Source organism: Pipistrellus hanaki (genome assembly GCF_964339955.1).
Source record: "Pipistrellus hanaki genome assembly, chromosome: 2".
Taxonomy (NCBI): Eukaryota; Metazoa; Chordata; class Mammalia; order Chiroptera; family Vespertilionidae; genus Pipistrellus; species Pipistrellus hanaki.
Genome location: NC_140504.1, coordinates 44,907,436 through 44,934,867, shown reverse-complemented (window position 1 = coordinate 44,934,867; position 27,432 = coordinate 44,907,436). Strand labels below are relative to the sequence as shown.

The 27,432-nt window shown below is 33.9% G+C and overlaps 1 protein-coding gene across 3 annotated transcripts in view; it reads right to left on the bottom strand.

Moving 5' to 3' along the window:
• Positions 1–27,432, bottom strand: part of OSTN (osteocrin) — a 60,795-nt gene that overhangs the window by 15,410 nt on the left and 17,953 nt on the right. For 2 of the 3 annotated variants that reach the window (XM_084872592.1, XM_084872591.1), the window contains exon 4: positions 9,780–9,876. In XM_084872592.1, the coding sequence (XP_084728718.1) occupies positions 9,792–9,876 (85 nt within the window). In that variant the 3' untranslated portion in view covers positions 9,780–9,791. Of the gene's footprint in view, positions 1–3,015; positions 5,927–9,779; positions 9,877–27,432 lie in introns of those variants that run through there. The other variant, XM_084872590.1, reaches the window with a different exon arrangement.

Below are 27,432 nucleotides of genomic sequence, written 5' to 3'. Positions count from 1 at the left end.
ACTGCTCTTCCTTGCTGGTCTTATTGCCCACAACTGCCCTCACCTGCCAGCTATCTTGTGGTGGCCATCTTGTGTCCACATGGGGGCAGCCATCTTTGACCACATGGGGGCAGCCATCTTGTGTGTTGGAGTGATGGTCAATTTGCATATTACTATTTTATTAGATAGTATTTAAAGATTAAAATGTTGATAGGATTGGTTTGATTTTTTTGAAACATTTTATGACCAGAATGTGAAGATTCTGTGTGAAAAATTACTTAAATATCACCCTGGCCAGTGTGGCATAGTTGGTTGGAATATCGTCCTGTGTACCAAAAGACTGCAGGTCTGATTCTGACCCGGACACACACCCAAGTTTCAGGTTCTATCCTTGGTTGGGGCATGTGCTTGGGGCTTGAGGCAACCAATTTGTATTTCTCTCTGACATCGATGTTTCTCTTTCTAAAAAATCAATTTGAAAAGTGCAACAGTTTTTAAAAAATTACTTAAAATAATTTGGTGGCTTGCAAAGAGAACTTTAAACTGTCTTCCTTCTTCTTTACCTAATAAATAGGAACACATATCGTATATCACTGCTTACTTATCTGACTTCCTTCTGGGATTGCAGTTAATCCCAACTATACAATAGAGGGGTACATCTAATATTCTCTGAACAGTTTTATATGCATTATAATACATATTACACTATCCTATATAATAAAAGGCTAATATGCAAATAGACCGAATAGCAGAACAATATATTCTCTGAACAGTTTTATATGCATTATATATAAATTCTCTGAACAGTTTTATATGCATTATATTCTCTGAACAGTTTTATATGCATTCTCTGAACAGTTTTATATGCATTATAATACATATTACACTATCCTATATAATAAAAGGCTAATATGCAAATAGACCGAATAGCAGAACAACCGGAAAAACCAAACAATTGAACAACTGATTGCTATGATGTGCACTGACCACCAGGGGCGTGTGTGGAATATGGCAGGCATTGGCTGCAGCAGGATGTTGGAGCAGGTTAGCGGGGGTGCCAGACCAAGGCAGGGCGAGCCTCTGGTGGTTACTGAAAATTCTTTGCTCCCGCACACCTCAGTCCTGCCTGGTGCTCGCACCCACTGCCAGCACCAGCCCCACTTGCACCCACAGCTGGTGCCTGGCACTGGTCCCAATCACTCAGTACCATCAGTGGGTGCAAGCAGTGGCTGCTGGTCCTGATTGCCCCTGAGGGCTTCTCCACCTCCTCCTGCTCCTGACAGTGATTCGGGCAACAGCTGCTGGCACTGGCCCCAATCACTCTGTGTTGTCAGCGGGTGTAAGTGGGAGTGGCAGTGGAGAGACTGAGGCTGCCAGCAGACAGGGGACCAGGGGCTGCAGTGAGAGGGGCCACGCGGGGGCACAGAGGATGGGCTAAGACCTGCCCTTGTGCTCACTGCAGCCTCATGGCCCTCAGCTCCTTTCAAGATGCACAAATTCATGCACTGGGCCTCTAGTTTTAATATAATAGTGCTGTCCAATAGAACTGTATGTGATGATGAGACTATTCTCTAATTTGCACTGCCCATTCTGTCAGTCATTAGCTACAAATCACTATTGAGCTCTTGAAATGAGGCAAGTATGATGGAGAAGTTGAATTTCCAAATTGTATTTAATTCTAATTAGTTGAAAGATCCACAATCTGATCCACAAGTATCAGATCAAATATCCTGAATATAATACTTTCTCATACTCAAACATACATAAAATTATTTTATTAAAATCTAATGTTTTACCAAATATCCTACTAGTAAGTAATTAGTTGTTTTATTTTTTAGCTAGCTTTTGGAAATACTGTGTCTAAAGTTTTTTCTCTGGATGCAAGAACATAGGACACTAGAACAAGACATATCTCCTTACTCTATAGCTTAAAGACTATGGTTATATCAAACCTAAAGAACTGTGGCATTTATTTTGTGTACTATATCCTTAATATTTATGTTGTGAACAATGATAAATCAATTGCACTTTGAATGGCATAGGATTATCAAAATGGCTTCGTAGGGCTAAAATTGAGAGCGCTGTTTCTATTGTATGCTTTCCATAAATTCATTGTCCACATATAATTTTGTCCAGTGATGACTATACTATTAAACTATTAATTAAAATATTTTAAAAAACATCTTGGGAAATGAAAGTAAGTTATATTGTCTCAATTTATGTGAAAAATATGCATTAGTGTCCTTTCTCTTTTTCATGATTGTGCTATTATCTCTTTCCTGTGAATTGGGACAGTTATCACTACAACTAAATGAATACATTACTAAGGAGCAGACATGTATTGTTTATTGGACTCTGAAAAAAGTAGTATTAGATTATCTTAGAGATAGATATGAAGAAAACTTTCTTACAGAACAATGCACTTTTTGGTTTCTTAATTCTCATCTTTGCCTTCTTCACATCATCAGAAACTACTAGAGACTCTCAGAATGTCTGTAAGAGACTGACTCAGTGTATTAAGAAACAGCAAACAACAAAAACTCATTGGCTTTTCTTTGATTTCCCCTCACCCCACATTTATACATTAAACTGCTCTTGCTTATTTCATCAATGCAAGACTGTGAATTCATCTTTAATTTTGTCTGCCACTAATGCTGGCACAGAAATTTTATAATTAAAGTAACTTTATAATTAAAGAATATTAATGACTAGAATAGCTGGCCAGATGAGCCTATGACATATTCCTTACTTCATAATATGGAGGACATGCAGTTTATCTATATAACATTAATTATTTGGTACTTAAAGATAAAACTGTCCTATAAGACAAAATAAACAAGTTGCTTAAAGTGAAAAAAATACATAAAACAGACCAAGTTGAGTAATATGCTTGCAGTGCTATGTATACACGTGTTAGGAGCCACTCTAATGTACAAAAGGATTACTTGCTCAATAATGCCTGAAATGTTCCCATTTATTTACAGCAGTTGTGAACACAAATATATGGTCATAAAGAAAGACAAGATATATTGTTTTCATCATCTCATGTTTATTTACTTTGGAGCAGTTGAACAATATTCAAGCATTTTGAACCTTTTGGGGTAAAGTCATTCGAAAAGTATTTGATACACCTTCCTTTCAGAAGCTTACATTAGGTTATCTTTTAGTAATTGGTTTTGAGAACTTTAATTCCTTAAAGCTATCTGGAGATTAAAGGTCGAATTTGCTAAACTTTTGTAGTGTCAGTAAATTTTAAGACAACATAGCCAGGAATCAATATCCTGTCATTAAAAAATTGATCATGTAATTGATGCCAGAACTCAGAAATCTATATTCACAACTTGCTTTATGAAGCTTCACACGGAACAAAGAGAATAAAAATGTAATGTACTTTTTTGAAACTAAATGAAACATCTTTTCTAGTGACTTTTCTGTGAAATAAACTGGATTTAATAATATACAATACATTGGACAAATAAATGAGATGACTCGTCATATTCCTAACAGAAATTTTGTCAATTTTATGCCATGTTAAAAGAATGTCCTATTTCAAACTAGTATGCTGCTGATTTATTTTCTAGTCTGTATAAAGCAGTGGTAAAAATTAAAATTTGAAATGATACAGTTACAAGTGTAGAAAACATTTTTTCTTTATGGGAGTCTTGTGCATATATTATATTATGAGACAAGTGCATTACATATTACTGTAGAATAGAAATCAATATATTGTGACCTCTTACTTTAATTAAATTGAATGCCATAGTCATGATTTTGAATTAAAAAAAGAAAAAAGATAGAAAATCAATGTATTTAATTCAAATTAAATCATCACCATGAAAAATGTTTAGGTTAAAATAGGTTTGAATACCTTTTGTCAAAGCATGAGGCAGTAGCACCCAGGTGGATTACAAGTTTACAAATACGCAAATGGAAGAAAAAGGAAAGAAAGCGCTTCCAAAGAACAGAAAACATTTTATATTTCATCAGAAGGTTAGGGAAAGGTGGGAAAGAGAAATTATAACTTCTTAAATACTCCTTTCAAATAGCAATTCCTGCAGAATATCTGCCCATGTAGCACTGCTAACTCTCTCATGCAATTTTATGAGAAACAGAATTGGCGAGCTTTCTTAAAATGTATCTTTCTTTGCTACAGACCTTCTAGCACAATTAAAAGAATAATTCATTCACTGTGTTTCTTAAACTTTAAATTTGACTTTTAGCAGTGGAAAATTTTCTTTAAATCTAAGACGTTATATACAAAATCATTCCATATTCTAAGTTCACATGTTCATTTCTATGTTTCTCTGAGCTTATTTATAATCTTCGGATTATAAATTTATTCTTTTTAGTTAAGGAATTAACAACTACCCATTTCTCTCTTCTTTTTTCAATATAAATATATATTTTCATAGCATTCTTCTTGTATGCTAAAGCAAAATTTGGCTCTTCTGGTCATTTTTTTTTTTTTTTTTTAAATAAGGTCTGTGTGGCACTGATTATGAGGGTTTTAAGAAGTGTTTTCCAGAGAATTTATAAATTTCTCCTAATATGCTAAATTTCTGGTCCATTAATAAGTTATATTTGGGTTTGTTTTATTGTTAAATATATTTTTATTGATTTTTTTACAGAGAGGAAAGGAAAGGGATAGAGAGTTAGAAATATCCATGAGAGAGAAACATCAATTAGCTGTCTCCTGAACACCCTCTACTGGGGATGTGCCCGCAACCAGGTACATGCCCTTGACTGGAATTGAATCTGGGACCCTTCAGTCTGAAGGCCAATGCTCTAGCCACTGAGCTAAACCAGTTAGGGCTATATTTGTGTGTTTTGAAAGCATATCCAATGCAAAAGCTTAAATTATAATAACATCACAGTTATTGCTGAGAATCAAACTTTCTAGACTATCAAACTTTATGCTTTGATAGGTCAATTAAAAATAATTTGGATCATTTTAAAGAAATCACTTTCCAATACTTATACTCTTTAATGCCTTATTAATAAACACAGTATATGAAACAGATTAGGTGAGTCAGTAACATCAAAAAGATTGAATATTGTACTATTGTTAAAATTTACTGTGCTAAAATTATGTGTACTTACACGGTCTCAAACTATACTGGTGGTCTACTACTTGATATTCTTTGACTTTCATTTGTTACTTCTGTGAGTAGTTCTCATAATCAGCCACTGTTCTCTTAATTATCAGTTGTAATTGAGAGAAATGGAAAGTTATTAGGGGACACAGGATGTCCAAGCTTAACAGATGAATAATATCCTTCACTTCTAATTACAAGTCAATATGCTCTGAGTTGCAGGTATTTTCTCAGTTCTCTGGAAGACTAAAATTTATGGGCTTAATTATTGCTGTTTTTTATTTGCTCAGAGAATTTCTTTTGCTTATTTCTATAACTAAGACTGAGTTTTATTTAATTGAAAATGACTGAAATTTGAATATAATATGAGAAGTCTAATTTTGTAATTATTACCCAAGAAGTCCATAGATAAAGGATAAGAAAAAGTAAAAGCATTAAAGAGAAAACACACAGCATTGTCTTTGTTTTTGTTCCCTAATAATGACAGATTGCACCTAAAATTTACAGAAACAAATTAGTCTTCAGTTATTCTTCAACTGCATAAATGTAAAAGGTAAATGCATATAGAAAGCATTTCACTACGTCATGCTGTTTGTTTCTTAGAAAAATAAAGTTTGGGGCCAAGCAATCATTCCTCAACAACTAAAATGTAAATTTAAAAATATCCATGCATTGAAATGATCTGCATAATTTACTTGAGGCTATAACAACACTGGGATGTGAAGGACCTAAGTTCAAGCTTTGGAAAGCATTTGCAGAAGGTCAGTTCCTTCAAAGTTTAATGATTAAGGAGTGTGAAGAACATCTGAAGCATCTTCCATGTTTCTGTGACATTTCACCCAAGGAAGTCACATCTGCAAAAATGAAAGTTGAAATGGTTAAAGCTATAAAGAACTCTAAAGATAAGGGGAAATCCACCAACTGCAGCTGAGAAGAGCCAAAACTCTAATTACTTGGTGTTTCATTATGGCTTTTATTTATGCGGCATATTTTTATTACAAAAACAATATGCAAAATGTTAAATTCTGATTAAATATGTTACAAAGAGCATTTTTTATGTATAAATGAGATACTTGTGCTCAAGCCATACTTCCTTTGTTTGGGTACCTGCTATAATCTATTTCTTTTGAGATTTCAATCTTGGTTCAAAGGATGGTGCTGTGGTAAACAAAAGAAAGATAAGAAAGGCTGCCTACTCTCTTCTGTTTATTGTTATGATAACACATTGATATTTGTTGTACATTCTGCTCTATTTAAAGGAAACAACCACATAATGGCATTTAAACATGATATTTCTGTTATTTGAGTTATGTTAATTTGAATCATGGCCTGTTAATATTGTTCTAAAATAAAAATTTCCAGTATAATACAGCACATTTGCCTCACATTATTTAAGGTCTTAAAGCATGTGACGGCACAGGGGAGCACAACTAATAGTCATATTTCATCAAGTAGGAGTCCTGATTTCAGTGACAGAGGCCCAGAACTTGCTACTTGCATCTACAGAATTTATGAAACCTAGACAAAATACCTCTCTGAATTTGAGTTGCTTAGTGCTGGGGTCTATCAAAATTTCAAACCTTTGGGCCAATGCATTAGTGATTTGAGGATAATATTGAGTAAATATCAGGTTATTTTCTTTTTCAAACACATATCAGGGGAGAGGTTAGCCATTTTTTCCTGAAAACTAGATAACACACATGAGATGTTTCTAGACTTAACCTTAAACCAAGCAAAACTTTCATGATTAGCACTAGTTTCACTTTTAGTGTGAAGACTTATAGTGAAACACAGAGGTAAAAACCCACAAATAAACCTGCTCTAAAAGGGTATACATTTCCTCCCACAAAAGTGAAGCCAAGATTTTTACAAAGTCTGAGATACTGTGTTTGTTTTAGAATTGTATAATCAGTAATGTTAGCATATCAATGATAATTTAGCATCCACACAAGACCATATAGATCATAAAGAGAATATTGGCCTCGAAGGCCAGTGACCTAGTTCTGGATCTTGCTCTATCTGAGGGTCTGTAAAATTTGGGGCAAATCAATTTCCTCTCATAGTGTCTGTGTTCTTGCTAAAAAAAAAAAAAAAAAAAAAAAAAAAAAAAAAGATTAAACCAGACTTTATGTTCTTGAATTTCTATCAACTTAAATTCATAACTAAGTCATTACAGATTATTGTGATGACTCAAATTATCTATTAAAAGATACATGCATTGCATTTTCTATATAATCCAAAAGAACACTGTGACAAAAGAAAAATATTGTAAGTTGAATGGAAATTAGAAATATATATTTTATGTCTTTCATTTTCATGCACTATAAAAGATGAAACTTCATATGAGGAAGTCACAATATATCTGAGAAATCTTGGTGATAATGGCATAAAATAAAGACTCTCTCTCTATATATGAAAGCCTAAGCAACCATTAAGACTGGACAACTGGCCAATTGGGTGACTGGTCGGTTGCTATCACATGCACTGACCACCACGGGGAAGATATTCAATGCAGGAGCTTCTTCCTAGTAGTCAGTATGCTCCCACAGCCAACCTCATCTGGTTCCTCTCCTCCTCCCCTCCCCTGCCAACCAGGCCAAGAGACCCCATCTGTGCAAAAATTCATGCACCAGGCCTCTAGTAGAAACATAATTGTTGAGTAGGTGAACTCAACAATGGTTGATAAAAGGGAAAGATAGAATGTATGATTTTCAATTCTTTCCTAAACTTAATTTTTATGATATAACCATCTCAATATTTTAATAATAATGTGGTTGTCATAACATTCAACAAAGTCTGTTAATTCCCACAATAATTCTGTAAAAAACATATTAATTCAAGTCCCTTTTCGTAATTTAGTATCTGAAGTTCTTATGATCTAAAACTTCATATGAAAATTTATATTAAAAATTAGAGTCATAATTTAAAAAAATACATTTTATTGATTTTTTACAGAGAGGAAGGGAGAGAGATAGAGAGCTAGAAACATCGATGAGAGAGAAACATCAACCAGCTGCCTCTTGCACACCCCCTACCGGGGATGTGCCTGCAACCAAGGTACATGCCCTTGACCAGAATTGAACCCGGGACCTTTCAGTCCACAGACAGACACTCTATGCCACTGAGCCAAACCGGTTTCGGCGAGTCTTATAATTTTGATTATCATAACCTGTTTTGGTCGAATTCAGAAACACTAAAATAGATAATAATCAAAGTTGGCTAAGGTAATAGAGTATATATCTAAACTAATCAAATATAATTATTTTAATCACAGTGTAATAACATTCCCAGTACATCAAGAAACTGGAGGATTGTGACTCTGATTTCAAGGAGTTACTTGATTTTTAATAGCAATTAGCTCCTACTCAAATGTAATGTGGTGATATTCAACAACCCTGAAGAATGACATACTTGTATATTACTATACACAAAGTTCAATGTGAGATGTAATGATGGTGCTTTCCAAAAGCAGTGTTCTTGGCAGCATTCAGTAAGTCCTTCTGTATTTATAAATAGTGGAAGTATTAATAGTACCTACTTTATGGAACAGAATGACTAAATGAAGCAATGCATATTTTATACTAAGTATAGGGCCCAGCACAGAGTAATGTTCAGAATTATATTAAAAGTTATTATCATGTACATGTATTATTGATCCAATACCTTCTAGCATCTAATTTAATCTTCATAATACCACAGTGTTATTACCTAAATATATAAACTATCTCTTTCCATATAAAAGCCTAATATTCAAATTGTCCCTGCAGGAGTTCAAGCGGGGGACCACTCATTCACTAGGACAGATATGCGCTGACCACCAGGGGGCAGTTTGGAATGAAGGAAGGCCCTGGCCAGTGTCCTGAAGGCCCTGATCCCTGATCAGTCCTAATTGCCGGCCAGGCCTAGGGACCCTACCAGTGCATAACTTTCATGCACCAGGCCTCTAGTAGAAAAACAAAGTATCTTGATGGAAACAAGATAATGAGTGATAGAAGCAAAATTTGGATTATATGTTCCGATTCTATGGCTAATATTCTTTCTACTATACCATTATCTCTACTGTGTTCCATGTGATCATAATTCTGGTATTGTTATTTGCAATAAAATAGTGTATGTCACTGGAAAGTATCTTTTTCATAATAGAGGGACTACTATATTTTGTCTATTTTTAATATAATTTATTATTTTAATTAGAATTTTAACCTTTGCTTATATATTAATATTCAATAAGTATATAGGAGTCTGTGATAATATCTAAATCATTTTTTAAAATATATATTTTATTGATTTTTCACAGAGAGGAAGAGAGAGGAACAGAGAGTTAGAAACATCGATGAGAGAGGATCATCGATTAGCTGCCTCTTGCACACCCCCTACTGGAGATGTGCCCGCAACCTAGGTCCATGCCCTTGACTGGAATCGAACCTGGGACCCTTCAATCCGCAGGCCGACTCTCTATCCATTGAGCCAAACTGGTTTCGGCTATCTAAATCATTTTTAAGGTGAAGTAAGATATTCTTTGGATTCTTTAATGCCACTTAAAATTATTTAGCATCAATATACTGATTGAGTACAGAAATGTTTGAAAATGAATTTGCAAACTAGGAAATCAAAAGAGGAATTTATAAACTAGATAGATCAATTAGCCCATTGTGAAATATAAATCAAAAGTTTGCATGCATTCCTACATATTTAAATTGTACTCACAATTGGAATCAGTTAGCCTCTGGAATTTGAAAGCCGATTTCCACCAATCCGATCCATGGGGATGCCGAATCGCCTTTTTGGATGATCTACTACTTTCCTGAAACCAACCAAAGAGAACATTTTTAAGCTAAAGTCCAAGTGGTCAATTGTTACTTTTTTTTTTTTTTTTTTAAAGTTATTCCTTTTTTTTTTTTTTAAATATATTTTATTGATTTTACACAGAGAGGAATTGAGAGGGATAGAGAGTTAGAAACGTCGATGAGAGAGAAACATTGACCAGCTGCCTCCTACACACCCCCCACTGGGGATGTGCCCGCAACCAATGTACATGCCCTTGACCGGAATCGAACCCGGGACCCTTCAGTCCCCAGGCCCAGGCCGACGCTCTTCCACTGAGCCAAACCGGCTTTGGCTCAATTGTTACTTTTGTTCTTTTAGTTCCTGCAGATCGTGGGGCTTTCTTTGAGAGTTGAAATAACTATGATAGTTATTAATCATCAGCACTCCTTCTGTGCTAGACACCATCTCTTATCCTTTCGACATCTGTGGAAGTAGGTGTTATTACCTCCTTTTTACATCTGAAGAAACTGAGGCTTGGTGAAACTAAGTAAGTTACCCAAAGGCAAACAGCAGATGAAAAGCTAGGTCTTATCAGCAAACCAATTTGCTTGTTATTCATTCATTTATTGTTATTATTTTACTTAATTCAGCCTTTTCTGCTGATTCACACTCATCTTCCTTTTTAGGTTGGCCTTTAGTTTTGCTAGTTAATGCAGATAACATTGTAAGTATGAACTGGTCTTTTGGAGACTAGTTTGATCAGTGGACGATAAATACAGGTGTGTGTGGAGGGGGGGGACAGTGCTTATACTCAACCTGTCCATACCTCTGTCTCCATTCTTCAAAGTTCCAAAAGACACACCCTCTTAAGTGGTGCCTATTTATTGTACTTTTTGATTTCTTGACATTAAATTAACTATGTATTTTTCAACTTGATAATTTAATGGAAAACATGATCTGTAACTTAGCATAAAATTAATGGTCAAGAATTATTAAGAAGCTGTGCATACCAGTCAGTGTGCTTTAGGTCTTCTGATGTCATTATAAATAATGACTTGAAACAGAGTTTATTCTTGTACTATTGATTTTTATTGGATTACTTTTCATATAAACAACTGTAAACCTACTTTTGCCCCACCCTGACTTTTTCCTTATTTTTATTCACATAAGTAAATTTACAGACTCTTAACTTAATCTTTTCCTTGTGGTAGTCAGAATAATGCCCTCCCCCAAGGGATGTCCATATTATAATCTACAGAATCTTTAAATATCTCTTTACATAGCTAAAGGGACATTGCAGATAGAATTAATAAAGATCTTGAGATAAAAAGATTATCCTGGATGATTTAGGTGAGCTCAATCTAATCACAGGAGTCCTTAGAAGTGGAAAATGACTGAAGTGGGTGGATCAGAGAGTGCAATCTGAGGACTTAACTCACCTTTGCTGCCCTGGAAGAAGGAGGAAAGAATCAGGAATCAAGGATCACTGTGGCCTCTAAAAGTTCTTAAAAGAAAATAGGGACCTCAGTCCTATAACCAAAAGAACTTGAATTCTGCCAATGACTGAGTGAGCAGGGAATTAAGCCCCTCCTGGGCCTCCAAGAAGGAGCACAGGACTTCTGGACTTCTTCTGTACCCGGCTTGCAGACCAGGCAAAAGAGCAAGCACAGAACTGCATGAAGGAGGAATTTTAGGGGCCACTCATTGGCAGGCAATCAATCATGTGGCTGCACCTAATTGAAAAGAAGACTGGAAAAAAGGTTTTTAGACTCATACACAGTGACTGGTGAGGATATACTGCACTTCTGACCTACACATTTGTGAGATAATAAATTTCTGCTGTTTTAAATCCAGAGTTTTGTGGTAATTTATTGCCATAGCAATAAAAAAATGAATACGTATGTCTGTATGATTTAGGGTTGATGGCTAAGTGTAATGTGGTTAATATGTAAAAAAATAAAAATAAACTGACATGATTTGATTCTTTTAATCCTTAAATTTCTGTATTAATTACCACCATTATAACTTCTGGAGAGGGTAAGATAGAAGCCACCCCAGGCTGGAGGAGAGTGCTCAGGGGAAGTCCCAGACAAGCAGAAAGAGGAAGTGGGAAACCAACCCCTTCCAGATGGTTAAGGGATGGGCAAGAGAGGAAGGCATTGACACCTGGGAAAAAGGGTAGTGCTTCACTCATGTTACAGGAACCTTGGGAAGTGGGTTTCTGTAACATGAGTGGTGCCATGAAAAACAATCTTTTTACTTTAAGAGAAATGCCATGGTCTTATGCACCATTGTAAATTCAAACAACATGTATTCATCCATACTACCAGTGTGTTGTTGTTGTTTTCAAACATGAAGGTATAATAAATGAAAATAGCATTTTTCTTTCTTTACTACAGTTGATCTTTTCCTGCTCAAGTAAATGAGAAGCAGTTGTGGTATGGTGGAAAGCAAAATAAACTCTCTTTTCTCTTCTTTCTGTCTTTGTTCCATTCTTCCCTTTCCATCTTTTCCCATATTTGGTCCAAAAAGTATTAGGAGACAGGAAATGGTAGATGTGGATTCTATATGATTCTTCTACTTACTGACAGAGTACTTGTTTATAAGTATTTTATCATTCTGAGCTTCTCTTTTCTTTTTGTTAAATTCAGATAATACTTGCTCTACCTGTTTATTCATTTAGCACCCTTGTTTATTTTCATTGGTTTTGCATAACCACATGTAATTTATCCTTTGTACTGCAGATACTGAGGTGAAGAAGACATATATTAGCTATGAGAGCTCACATTGTACTTGAGAGAAGCTAAAGAAGTAACACATCTGAAAACATTTTAACTGATTTTACTATTCTTTCCTGTCAATCTAGTCTAGTGGTTTTCGAACTATTGGTAGCATACTATTTCTATGAATAATAGCTTTATAAAAAAAAACAGCAATATCTAAAAAGTTTAGTGAAGGATTGTCTCAGTGAAGTTGTACCCACATTCCCTAAATATGTGGCTCCTGAAAAACCTTCCAGGCACACTGAAGGACCCCTAGGGCAGAGTTTGAAAACCACTGGTCAAGTGGACAGAGACCCAGGTCATGAATGCTTTTGTTTTAGCAATAGATCTATAATTACTTTGATTAATTTTATTAAATTTGGATTGGTTGCAAATACCCACAGTTTATCTTCAATTCAAATAAGAAAGACAAATAAAACAGATATGAACAATCCATTCAGTATTTAAAGTTTTTAGCACTAATAAAAAAGGAAAGCAATTATTGCCATAAAGCAAATACACAAAAAATAAAATGATCATAGTTCAGTAAATTAAATAATTTATCTGCAGTCTCCTATTCATTCAGAATTGAAATGGTAAGTTAGTATTTTATTTAAAAATTTTTGCTGATGTAAAATATATATATAGCATATATGGCATTACTAGTCTATAGATATACACTGACAAGAATACACAGTGTATAGAACATAAACATTAGGATAGAGAAATATTCTGAAGACCAAATGAGGAAACTGTACTTTCTGATTATGTAGTCCCTCTTGTGACAAAATAATGGTATGACACAGCATATGTCTACACATATACACATTTAACCCAATCCACCCTTTCCATTCTAAGCTATTCTGAAAGTAGTTTAAGGATAAATAACATCAAACTAGTATTTTTTGTTTGTGTTTATTTTAAATATAACTATAAACTTCACACTAAAATATAGACTTTCTATTCCTAATAGGATTCTCTTAACATTTATATATTTTTTAATTCAATTTCTGAAAATGTTTTACATCCTAAAGCAAGTTACAAAAATTGTACTTAAACCTTTTATTGAGAATCACTTCATGCATAAAAAAGAGTTTATAAATGTATCAATATTCAGTTTAAAGAAAAATAAAATGAACATCCCTATTGGTAGTACCAAATTAAGGAGTAAGAATGCGACCAGCACTTTAGAAGTCTCCAATGCTCTTTTCCTCTCATGGCTCACACCCAGAGGTAACCTGTAGACTGAATTTTGGTCTAATAATTCCCTTGATTTTCCTTATAATCCATACATATTCTTCAAAACTCTCTATCTGAAATGGTTCTAGAATTTTTTTTGAAAAGTTATGTATTTAGCCCTGTCAGCATTGCTCAGTGGTTGAGCTTTGACCAGGAGGTCATGGTTCAATTTCTGGTCAGGGCACATGCCAGGGGATCCCCTGTAAGGGGTAGACACGAGGCAGGTACTCAATGATTCTTTCTCATCATTGGTGTTTCTATCTCTCTTTCTTCTCTCTCTGAAGTCAATAAAAATATATTAAAAAAATAAAAGGTATGTATTTAGAAGTCTACTTTTTTTTTTTTTTTTTTTTTTTTTTTTTTTTTAGCAAATAATGTAGGTTTTGAGATTTGCCTATGTTAACATGCATAGTTGCTGTTGCTTTATTTTAATTGTATAATATTTTATTGTATGAATATATAACAGCTTATTTATACATTCTACAGTGGATGAAATTTTGAGGGTTTTTTTGTTTTGTTTTTACTGTTATGTACTGTTCACCTGAAAATGTTGCTATACAAACCTTTAGTGCACACTTAAGGATTTCTTTATAGTATAATTTTTTAGTAGAATTGTTAGCTATGTCTATATGTAATTTTATTTATTTATTTATTTATTTATTTATTTATTTATTTATAAAATATATTTTATTGATTTGTTACAGAGAGGAAGCGAGAGAGATAGCTAGAAACGTCAATGAGAGAGAAACATCGATCAGCTGCCTCCTGCACACTCCCTATCGGGGATGTGCCCGCAACCAATGTACATGCCCTTGACCAGAATCGAACCTGGGACCATTCAATCCGCAGATTGACGCTCTACCATTGAGCCAAACCAGTTTCGGCTGTAATTTTATTATATAGTGCCAGAACTTTTTTTCCAAAGTAGTGCCAACTTACATGTCCAAGAGTAGTACACAAACATTCCTATTATTTCAAATTTATGCCAATTCTTTTAATTTTGTCAGTCTCATGCTTTTGTAAGTGTACTTCCTTGTGGTTTTAGTTTGCCTTCCCTGAATACTAATGAAGTTGCTCATCTCTTCATATGTGTATTCCCCATTTGAATTTCCTCTTTTGGAAGTGCCTGTTTGTCTGTTGCCTGTTTCTCTATTGGTTTTTCTTTTAAATATTGATTTATAGGAGGGTTTCATATACTGTGCAAATATCATTTCCCATTTGTGGTTAGTCTTAATTGTATCTTTTATGAAATTATTTTATTGTTGTTATTTTATTTTATATTTTTTAAAATTGTATTGAATTTATTGGATTGACATTTGTTAATAAAATTATATGTTTCAGCTGTACAATTCTGTAATACATCATCTAGATATTGTATTGTGTGTTCACAACCCCAAGTCAAGTCTCCTTCCATCACTTGTAAATTCCCCAAACCCATCCTCCCACCATTCCCCTTTCCCTCTGGTAATCACCATACTTTTGTGACTATGAGATACTTTTTGTTTGTTTGGTTTGTTTAATCCCTTCACTTCCCCCCTCCCAGCCTCCCAACTCTATCAATATTTTTCCATTTTGTTTATTAAATCATCTCTACTTCACTATTGGTAAAAATGTTCTTCTATGTTATTCTAAAATCTTTTTTAGGTTTGCCTTTCACATTTGCCTTCTTAATTCTTTGGGTATTATATTTTATTATTAGGATAAAATAGGGGTCATGTTCCTTTTTTTCTATATTTATACCTAATTATTTATAAGTTTTACGTTTAATTTGTCAAATTTTATTGGAAATCCTTTTTGCAGTTTACCTGCACTTGTATTGAATCTAAGATATAAGTCAATTTGAAGAGAACTGAAACCTTTATGATATTAAACTTTACTATCCAAGATCATTTTCTTAGGTTACATTTGTCTTCTTATTTATTTTTATAATTTTGTCTATAAAGACCTTCCATAATTTTTGGATTTGTTGTTGTGATATCATTTAATAATATATTTTAAGTTTTTTTAAAATAAAGTCTCTTACTAGGTTAAAAAGAGTTCCCTTCTAGTATTAGTTTATTGGTGATTTCTTATTAAACACAGTAAGATGTTTAATCTCACTGACTGTTTTTTCTTGCATTTATTCAGATGATATGGCTCTATTTCTTTAATTTGTTACCTCTATTAATTTACTTTCTAAAGCAAGTCCCTTTTACACTACATTTTTGTATTAAACCCAACATGATAATAGTGTATCATCTTTTTGATACATTAGTGATTTGTTGTCCAGATAATGCTATCCTCAAAAAATTAGTTGAGATTGTACCTTCTTTTTTGATAATCCTTTTAATTATTTAAGTACATCATAGTCTAAGAACATGTTCTATATGATAGCCAAGCCTTTAAATATGTTAAGGCTTATTTATGGTTAGGTGCTTTATTAATTTTAATAGATGTTTCACTTGAACTTAAGTACTTTTTCTCCCCTATTCATGTAAACATCACAACTTTTATTCATCTTTCTTTTGGGTTTCAAAAAGAAAGGTAGAAATTAGGGTGTGAAGAATATTACCTTAAAAAAAAATCTGTTTTGTTGCTGCATCTTCAAGGGGCAATGAAATGCTTAGCTCCTTTCAAGAAAGCCATGCAGCTTCACCAACACTGAGTAATATGCAAAAGGGGAGGATATGGTAAAAATAATGAAAGATGTTCTTTAAAATAGTTTAGTGATTTAGATTAGTAAAACATGAAATTAAATTATTATTCTATAAAGCTTAGATGAATATAATGGTCAAGCTCCACGAATTCTACCATAATGCAGTCTCCTTTCACATTAACAAGGCTGATCCCTGTAATCAACAGTAAATTGTGGAAATGACTGTGTGTGACTTCCCAGCCTAAGCAATAAAAAACACTACAGCTTCTACCTTGCTTTGTGGGATCACTCACTCTAGGGGAAATCAGCTGCCATTTCCTAAAAACACTTTCACAGTCCTGCAGAGCGGTTTATGGGGCAGTGAACGAAGGCCTCCTGCCAACAGCAAGTGAGGAACTGAGACTTCCTGCTGTCAGCCTTGCAAGTGAGCCATTTTTCAAACGGATGTCCTCAGCCTAGGACAGCCTGCAGATGACTGCAGCCTTGACTAACTTTCTCACTGCAGCCTTGGGGGAGACCCTGAGTGAGAAGCATTCAACAAGGTTTTTTTTTTTATGGATTCCTCATGCACACAAACTGTGTAAGGACATAAATGTTTATCATTGTCTTGCCCTGCTAAGTTCTGGGAAACTTGTTTGTATAGCAAAAGATATTGAATACAGTGAGATTTAAAATGCTCTGGGATTTCACAGAAGAGATTGCGCTCAATTTGGGGGTTCCAGGCAAGTCTTACAGAGCATGTGGAAACAATGAAACAAATAGTGACCCCTGAATCCTGCAATCTTGATGATCATAATTTAAAAATTATATTATGGAATTAAGAAATGACTATAGGCCCTAGCCAGTTTGGTTCAGTAGATAGAGCATCAGCTTGTGGATTGAAGAGTCTCTGGTTCGATTCCAGTCAAGGGCACATGTCCAGGTTTCTGGCTCCTTCTCCAATAGAGGGCATGCAGGAGGTAGCTAATCAGTGATTCTTTTTCATCATTGATGTTTCTATATCTCTCTCCCTCTCCCTTCCTCTCTGTAATCAATAAAAATTAGTAAAATAAAAAAATGACTATACAAAGACAGAATATATGAGCTTGGAAGGACTGATGGATGAAGACAGACTGCAAAGAAAGACTCAGCAAGACCCTGGAAAGAATGACAAACTCCACAGGGTCATGCTTAAATTCTATTCCAGAATGCTGGACTAAGGGACCACATTACATCTGAGTGATTTTTTTTTTTTTTTAGGGGCCAATATATATTGTCTTTTCACCCCAAGTCCACATTGAGAAACAACAGAGAAATAAGATATGAATGATCAATGCATAGAAATCAGAGTGTCATTTTGGTTAAGCTGAATGTAGACTGTGGCTTTCATCTGCATTTACAAGGACTTCCTTACATTTCTTCCCCCCGGATTAGACAGATTTACACAAGTATTCATAGCTATCCAATAAAAACAGGAAGAAAGGGGATGAGCTGGACATGCTCAACTCCTCCTTCTATACTGACCTATCATATAAAGGAGTAATTCTCCTCTGGGAAAGGGCAAAAAGAGGAACCTCAGTCTTTCCCTACCTGGAGTTTCTCTACATGGAAAATATGAGGCTGGGAAATACAAGATTTAATAAGTGGGATACAACCGTGTTTCCCCGAAAATAAGACATCCTCCAAAAATAAGACCTACTTACAGGTTTCCTTCTGAGTGAAATATAAGGCATCCCCTGAAAATAAGCCCCCCCCGGCTAAACATGAGAGATTTGGTCCACTGATTCTGAAAGAAATGGAGTCACAAGAAATTCACCAGGAAATTCAGGAATTGGATTGTTATGATGATGTTCCAGAAGATGATGATATGATTGTCATTGAATAAATGAGTGAATTCTTGATACTGTAGGATTCAGTTTGCCTGGTTTGTGTTGACAACTACCGTACTACCGTACCATATACAGGTAATAAATTTCCTTTATTTTCATTTAACAATAAATGTGTACCGTATTCTTCTTCATGGAAAAATAAGACATCCCCTGAAAATAAGACCTAGCGCATCTTTGGGAGCAAAAATTAATATAAGTCACTGTCTTATTTTCGGGGAAACAGGGAATTAGGATGATGAAAGAAGGTGCTACTTCATAAGGAGAAAGTTGACTTATGACTTTGGGAATTCTATCTCAAAAGTGGTAATTCGATTTTTAAAAGATTAAGTGTGTGATGATAGTGAAGATTAGGCATGACATCAGCTTCTAAAGTATTACTCCAAGGAGTGGGACATATGAACAGGCATTCAGGAACAAACCATGAGCACTGGAATCAAATAATGAGATTTAAATGGTTTCATGTAAAATAATACAGACATGATCAATTTGAAAATTGCGGTAGGGCTGTAGTAGAGGGGAGAGGACATCTTCATTTTCTTGTCTCATAAATCTTTTTGAGGACCTAATGAAACTTTTATCTAACAAATGGATTTACACAAAAATGCCTTCTGGATTTTTTTTTTTTTTTTTTTTGAGAAAGAAAGTGGGTAATGCACATTTCCATAGTCTATATGTGGAAACAATGATTATCCTTTTGGGGGAAAGTTTTAACCTTTATATATGAGTCAGGGTAGGGAGAAGAGAAAACGGGACTTTCTCATTCTGATGTACTGAGATGCAGAGAGGCAAGCAAGAGCTGCTATTGTGAAAAAATGGCCTAAGCTCATTTCCCCTAAGTGCATTTCCTGTGGCACTGCCAGGCTTTTCAGAGCTAGGAGGCAGGAAGCACGGAAATAGGGCACCATACTCTACATTCTTTTGCTGTGTTCAGCACTCTGAAATGGGGCCCATTTTGAACAAATCTCTTTGGGGATTATCAAATAAGACTTGGGAAGAAATATCAAAAATCATGAGATACCTATGCTGGCCTTGGCCTGCAGCATTGCTTTACAATGAGTCAGAAAGAAAAATGATATGTTAGGACTTTTAACTTTAATCTTTGGGGCTGTCATCAAGAAAGGCAATCATAAATTGACAAAGTGGAGTAAAAACTGCTATTCTCAACTTTAGTCTGAATTTCATGTCTGGCTTAGAATTGAAACCCATATATTTTCCCAAAACTTTTTATTCAACGCATACATTGCAATGAACCTCACTGTTCCTGGATTTGGACAAGGGTCTTCTTCACCTAGAACTTTACTTTCTTTATCAGAGCAGCTTATTCAAGTCATTGGACATAAGAGTTAAGCAGCCTGATATTCTAGGGAAGAAAATAATATTATCTCCCTGAAAATATGCCAATAAAATGAGATAAGATCTTCTTGAATGAATTAAATGCAAACTGCACCAGAATGTTAATGTCAGATTCTTTCTACCTCACTTTTGGTAACTCAGTTTTAGCTGTAACCCAAAAAAGCTGAGGAGAAAAAGAAAAAAAGAAAAAAAGAAAAAGAAAAGAAAAAAAAAGAAAAATAATGGTATTGACATTGCCTCTTGCATTCCAAAGTAAAGTTCTAGACTTATGCAATATTTGAACAGGAGGTTGCTACAAACTGGTTTTTTCAACTTTAACCCAATAAAAGAATTGATGTTAAATAGGCGAAGAAAGAAAATTTCTCTGGACCAAGTTATTGGAGAACAGCAGCATTTTCCCTCCTCTTTCATATAGAGGAATGGTTTCCAGGAAACCATTCAGCGAGCTTGATATATACCTGATGAAGCAATGTAGACCCAATAGAACAGAGTCTATGAAATGGGAAAGATAAGAAGCTGTGAGAATTTGCTGTCTGCCAGAGGGAAGAGATGGTTACATCAAAAAACAGCTTCACTTTCAGTGACCAGAATCAAGAATGTGGGTTTTCTGTGAAACAGATGCAAGGCGAGCATGTGGGTAGAGTGGTTTAGGTTAATTATAAAATGAACCTTGCCCAAAGGGCTTTCTGCCAGGGGTTATGTGAAGCAACCTCAGCAGGATGCCTGTGGTGGTGACAAATGAAGAAGTTAGATGTAGGGTGAGGGTGAGAAGCAAAACTGATCAGCTAAAAGAGAAACATGGCCAGGAGCAAGTATTTTTCCTTTATATCAATGTTTCCAATAAAGTTATGCAATGGTCCTACAAAAACATCCCTTGATAAGGAGTCAACATTGAGCATTTACTGAAGCCAGAGAGCACTAAAGCCAGGTCATGGTAGTGTCAGTCAACTAAGACTTTTCTTTACCTCTGCTGCTGATCCCCAACATTGGAGGGGAGAGAAGTAGCTAGCTCACTGTGCTAGGGGAAGAGATGAGGGTAAACTGACTACAATCTCTTTCCACTGCAGCTCTCTAGCTTGAAAAGAAGAAACATTCATATTGTGGTTTGGGCTAAGACATAAGAATAATTATTTTAATTAAATATGATTGCTTTTCTAATAAAAACCACCAAAGGGTTATTTATTATTTCAGTGCGAGTAGTAGAGCTATATAGTACCCACCTTTGTTTGGATTCAATAAATAGAAAACAACAACTATTGAAAGGGGTTGAATTCATGTGGTTGGGGATAAAATTATTTTCTGATTATATCCTATGGAGTCCTCCTTCTCTCTCAATGTGGAGGTTATATTAACTATGGATCAAAGTGTTTATTGACCTGAATCTATAGAATGTGTCTATTTGTGCTGGGTATCTTCTATCACTCTCAGCATTTTCTCAGCCTATTTTCCATCTGAAAACTAACCTCTGTGGGTCACAGAAAAGATCCTGTGCTTTCTGACTTGGTTTGGGGCAGGCAAATGATGACCTTGGCAGGAAAGATTAAAAGGAGAGAGGAAATGAGGTCAAAATCAATTTCGCCTGGTTCCCTCTTTACAAGATTACTGCCCTCTGACTAAAGGTAGCACTCTGCTCACAGCATCTGACTCTTCAGACCAGCGCCATTCATATGATCATTATGATTTGCCTGTACCCATTTTTTTTTTTTTTTTTTTTTTTTGGCAAATAGTCATGCTGTGAATAAACCCTTCTCAAATGTCTCTATTTCAAACACACTGCCTGTTTCCTGCAGGAACCCTTACTGACACAGTGACATTACCTGCTTTGCTGATCTCAAAATACTAATGAGAGAATTAAAGTAATAACAGTTGTGAAATGTTTATAGTGATTAAATTCAAGCTTGGCCAGTGTAGCTTAGTGGTTGAGTGTAAACCCATGAGCCAAGAGGTACCTGTTTTGATTTCTGATTCTTGACAGGGCACATGCTCAGGTTGCAGGCTCTCTCCCCAGTAGGGGGCATGCAGGAGGCATCTAAACATCTCTCTCATGGATGTTTCTATCTCCCTCTCCCTCTCTCTTCTTCTCTCAATAAAATAAATAAAAACATATAAAATATTTAAATTCAGAGATTTAAACAGATTTGATAATTATTGTTAATGTGTTTATTGCTGCTCAGATTTTTTTATTTAGTCATTGGGGACCTCTTCTAATTTTTTTTTTTAATCCCTTTGACCCATTCTTAATTATAGCAAGCTCAGGTATGAAAATATATTCAAGTCAATTTGTATATTTTCTGTCCCAATTATTTCTTGGAGGAGTAAGTGAGAGATGATATTGAGAGATGACAATCTGGACATTAAGTTTGCTCATTGCCCCTGAACTGGTGCTTGTTTAGCAGAAGTTTCAATGTATACAAACTGAAAATTATGAGCTCATGGTGATAGAATTACAGAAACATGAATTTATATTAATATGAATGTTTTATGGGCAATTTGAAAAATGGGACATTTAAGTGCCAAGAGTTTTTTATTTTAACATGTCCAATTTACAACCTTATCTCATTTTTATTCCTATATTTATATAAAACTATATAAATCCTAGTTTTCATTAGTACCAGGAATGACAAAATTGGAACATCACATAGATACTTATTTGCTTTCCTCCCAAAACACAATAAAAAATCAGAATAGCAAGACCCACAGTACCACTAGCAATATAATTTCTCAAAAATAATTTTAAGATTTGTTTCTTTCAGTCCTTTTTTTCTCTCATATATTTCACTAGGGATATACTGTGAAATTATTTTATTTCATCACTTGCTATAAATCTTCATTTTGAAGTGATATTGTTAACTGGAAAATATATCTAAGATACTTATTTCCATTATTTTTTAAAATCTTTATTGTTAAAAGTATTACATATTTCCTCCTCTCCCCCACTTACCTTTCCCAGCCCACTCCTGCACCCCACCTCAGGCCTTCACCACCCTATTGTCTGTGTCCATGGGTTATGCATATATGCACACAAGTTCATTGGTTGATCTCTTTCCACTTACCCACCTTCCCCTGCCTCCCATCTAGGATTTGACAGTCTGTTTGACAGTCTGCTTTTTCCCGCTCTGTATCTACTTTTGTTTATCAGTTTATGTGTTCATTAGATTCCACATATGAATGAGATCATGTGCTATTTATCTTTCTCCAACTGGCTTATTTTGCTTAGCATAATGCTCTCCAAGTCTATTCATGCTGTTGCAAATGGTAAGAGTTCTTTCTTTTATGCAGCAGCATAATATTCCATTGTGTAGATGTACCACTGTTTTTTTTAATCCACTCATCTGCTTAGTGGAATCCACTGATTCCATTTAGACTCTTTCCAAATCTTAGCTATTGTAAATTGTGCTGCTATGAACATAGGGGTGCATATGGTACATCCTTTCTGATTAGTGTTTCTGATTTCTTAGTATATATTCCTAGAAGTGGGGTCATTGGGTCAAATGGCAGTTCCTTTTTTAATTTTTTGAGGAAATTCCATACTATTTTCCATGGAAGCCTCTGTTCAGTTATTTTTTAATTCTTAGGTATAACGTTAATATTTGTTGTGATATCATAGGTAAAATATTTAAATGGTTCCAAAGACAATACAAGGTATAGTCAAATAAGTCTAACTTTAACTTTTGGTCCCTTTACTTTTGTTCTCTCATTATAAAGAACCATTTAAAATATTTTATATTTATCCTTTTATTTTTATAGTCTAAGTATTCTTGTACTTGTATTGCCATTTTTAAATAGTGGTGTACTAAACTGACATTTATACATTTTGCTGTTATTAACAATGTCATGAATCTCACTTTATAATAGTTTATAGATATAGTCTTCATTTTTAATAGCTGATAGTAATAGTCCATTGTATGTCATAGTTTATTCAACCAATCTTCTTTTGATGTATTTTGTTGTTACAAATAGTTCCAAAATGAATAGCCATATATATATATATATATATATATATATATATATATATATACACTTTTTTACACACATATTTGATAGTGATACTTTTAGAAGCAGGAATGCTGGGCTAAAAGATATGTGCATATGTAATATTGTTGAATATTGCCATATTCACCTCCATGTTGGTTCCATTTTGCATTCTAATCAGCAACAGATGGAAGTGCCTTTTCTTCACTATTTTTTATGGAGTTTTGCCATTTTAACACATAAAAATCAGCATATCACTATATTTTAATATTTTTTTTCTCATTATAAGAATGGTTGGCATCTTTTCATATGGTTGAGTCATTTGTATTTCTTTTTTTCCATGAACTATTTTTTACTTCATTTTTAATAGCTTTGTACTTTTTCTCCTCTATTTTTAAAAGTTCTTTGTATATTCAAGATATCAACAATCTGTCTTTTATATGAGTTGCAAATATTTTCCCAATTTATTCTTTTTGAAAAAAATTCCTTTATGGTATCATTTGCCATGGAAACTTCTTAAAATTTGTAGTTAAATTTATTTTTCTCTTTTTTTCTGAATTATTCTGAAGTTTGCACCAGAATTTGGAAGACTTTACCTATCCTCTCTATATACAGAATTTCACCAATGTTTTCTTATAGTAACTATAAGGGTTCATCTTTTTTTCCTTTCACTTGAGTTTCTGATCTATTTTTGAGACTTGATCATTTTTATCCTTTTTTCCATATCTTCAAATTGCTTATTCAAAATATATCATTTTACCCACTAATATAATATGCTCCCTTTAAAATATCTTATAGTTAGATATATAATTGAGTTTATTTATTGAATTTCTCTTCTGTTTTGTTTTTATTTACACATGAGCTGGTAATGCTATTGTAAAGAAAAGAAAAGAATTTATTTTAAAGTGTTTGATAGAGTTCTTCTTTCTTCTTTTTTAGGGTTTTCCTGGGTATGCTATTTTTCAATTCTTCCAGATGATTTTATATAACTTCTTAAATAAGGGTATGTTTATTGGAATCATGTTGTTTTTAATTTAACTTAGTAAGAGATTGAGTCTGAACAAAGATGTGTTTTCATTTGTTCAAGTCTATTTTTTTAATTTTATAATTATTTTGATAGTTTTTTACATGTTCATTGGGCATTCTTTGTTATTATTTGTATGTAGGTATTTTCCTATCTTTAAGCTATTGTAAATGAGGTATTCTATCTTCTATCTGATTTCTTAAAAAAATTTTTTTAAATTAATTTCTGAGAGAAGAAGGGAGAGGGAGAGATAGAAATATCAATGATGAGAATCATGGATCAGCTATTTCCTGCACACCCCTTACTGGGGATAAAGCCCACAACTCAGGCATGTATCCTGACGAGGAATCAAACTTGACCTCTTGGTCCATGGGTCAATGCTCAACCACTGAACCACACAGGCAAAGCTGATTTCTTTTTGTATATAGAAGGGCTATTAGCTTTATATGTTTATGCATTTCTTTGTATCTGTATCCAAAGAGTTAGTCCTTATAGTTTCCATTGATTATCATGGTTTTCCAACTTTTTATTTGTAAATAAACATAGTTTTAATTTTTACTTTTATTATTATGTGTTTTTTGTTGTTGCTGTCTAAATGCATTTCTAAATTATAATGTATGTAATGGGCATTTCTTTTTGCTTCTTATTTAGTAAAGCTTCCAGTATAATTCACCATTGAGTAAAATGCTAACTTTTAAGCTGAGGCATACACAGACCACACACAAAACACACACACATCATGTCAAGAAAGTATCTGTCATTTCTTATTTTGTTCACTTTTAAAGAATACGAATAAATGTTAGACTCCATCAAAAACTTTTTCTAACTCTATGGATATAATTACTCCCTTCCACCCCCCATTGCTCTATTAATATGATGGATTACATGAAATAAATTCCTAATATGAAATCATGCAACTTTTCTGGTAGAAAACCCACTGGTTAAGACATATTATCTCTTTAAAGTGTTACAGTATTCTGCTTGTTAACATTTTATCTATGATTTTGTGCATTGATATTAATATATGTATCTCTAAAGTTTCCTTTTATAAATATAATAGTTTTGATTTGAAGGTCAATATATTTCTTTCAAAAATAAACTTGGAAAGTTTACTTTTTATCATGGGCTAAAATTTAAAATAATATTGATATTACCTGATGATTTAAGAGTTAGTAAAGTTCTCCTGTGAATTTATCCATTATTTTCTAGGTCTTCAGTTGAGCAAAGTAGTTTCCTATTCTTTTTTTAAGTATTTCTGTTTTGGTGGTTTATTATGGTTATTTCCAACTTGTCATTTCTAATTTTGTGAATTTGCATTTTAAATTTTCTTAATTTATTTAGGTAGTATCTTGTCCTCTGGTTACTTTCAGAAAAATAGCTTTATTATATTCTGCAATTTGCTTTATAAACTTCCTAGAGGCCCTTTGCAGGAAGATTCCTGCAATAGGGCTTCCTGCTGCAGTCCCTGCTCAGCCTACTTCCCTCCCTTCTCCCCCAGCCTGCCTGCTTTCCTCCCATCTCCCTGCACTATCTGCTTTCCTTCTGTCTCCACTGCCCTGCTTGCTTGCTTCACCACAGCTTCACTCCCTTCTACAGCATTTGGCTTCTTTCTATGCTGTCTTCAATGTTTGCTCTGGTCTGGATATGCAGATTAACTGCCATTTTGGTTGGGTTAATTTGCATACTCACCCCGATTGGCTGGTGGGCATGGCTTGTGGGCATAGCGAAGGTGTGGTCAATTTGCATGTTTCTTTTATTAGGTAGTATTGATTTCAGCTTTTATCATTGTTCATCCCTACCTCCTGCTTTTTCTTTTCTTTTTAACCTGCTTTTCCTGTTCTTTGCTGTTTTTTTCTAGATTTTTGCTGTGTAGTGTTACCTTTATTTTTATTACTATATTGGTGATTTGTATCTGATATTTGTTTTATCTGCCCATAATATTACACTACCATTATTATGATTTTCAATAACAGATGTAAATTATTTTGTATTCCTCTTTGACCCAATGGCTTATTTAATGACATTGTTTAAATGTCATTCTAGGTAAAAGTGCCCTCTTGTTTTATTATTAAGTTCTTTCATTGCATTTCAGTTAGTGAATGCCTTTGTGATACATCTGCTCTTTAGAATTTCTTCAGGGTGTTTATCACATCAAATGTGATATATTTTGTGAAGATCCCATATACCCTTAAGAAAAAAAATATTTTCTGTTATTGAATTTCAGAGTTCCAGACAGATTTATAAGCTCTGTTTTATGATTTATACTCTATGTCTTTTGTAAATTTTCAATAGGTAATTTGTCTTGATTTAAAAAAAATAAACCAAAGAAACCTATTATTAATATGTTTCTTTCAATTTCCTAGCATTCTCTTTGAAATATATTTTACACACTTTTTATTTTTAATTCTTTTTTTTTTTGTATAATTTGTCCACTCTTTTATTGTCAACCTTTCTAAATCTCTTTATTTTTAATTGTCTTTTATATACAAAAAAGTGTTAATTTTCTTCTGTCAGCCAATTTGAAAATACCCGTATTTTAACAGTATGTTACATCCATTTACATTTATTGATATGATCAATATTTTTGGACTTATTTTTGAAAAGTAATATTTATATAGGTGAATATTTTGTATAAAGTTTTTCACTGTGTCCTATTTTATTGTGCTCTCATTCTTATAGAGGAGTGTTAACTTTTATTCTTACGGTTATTTTTATAGTAATGTCTATACTAATAATAGAG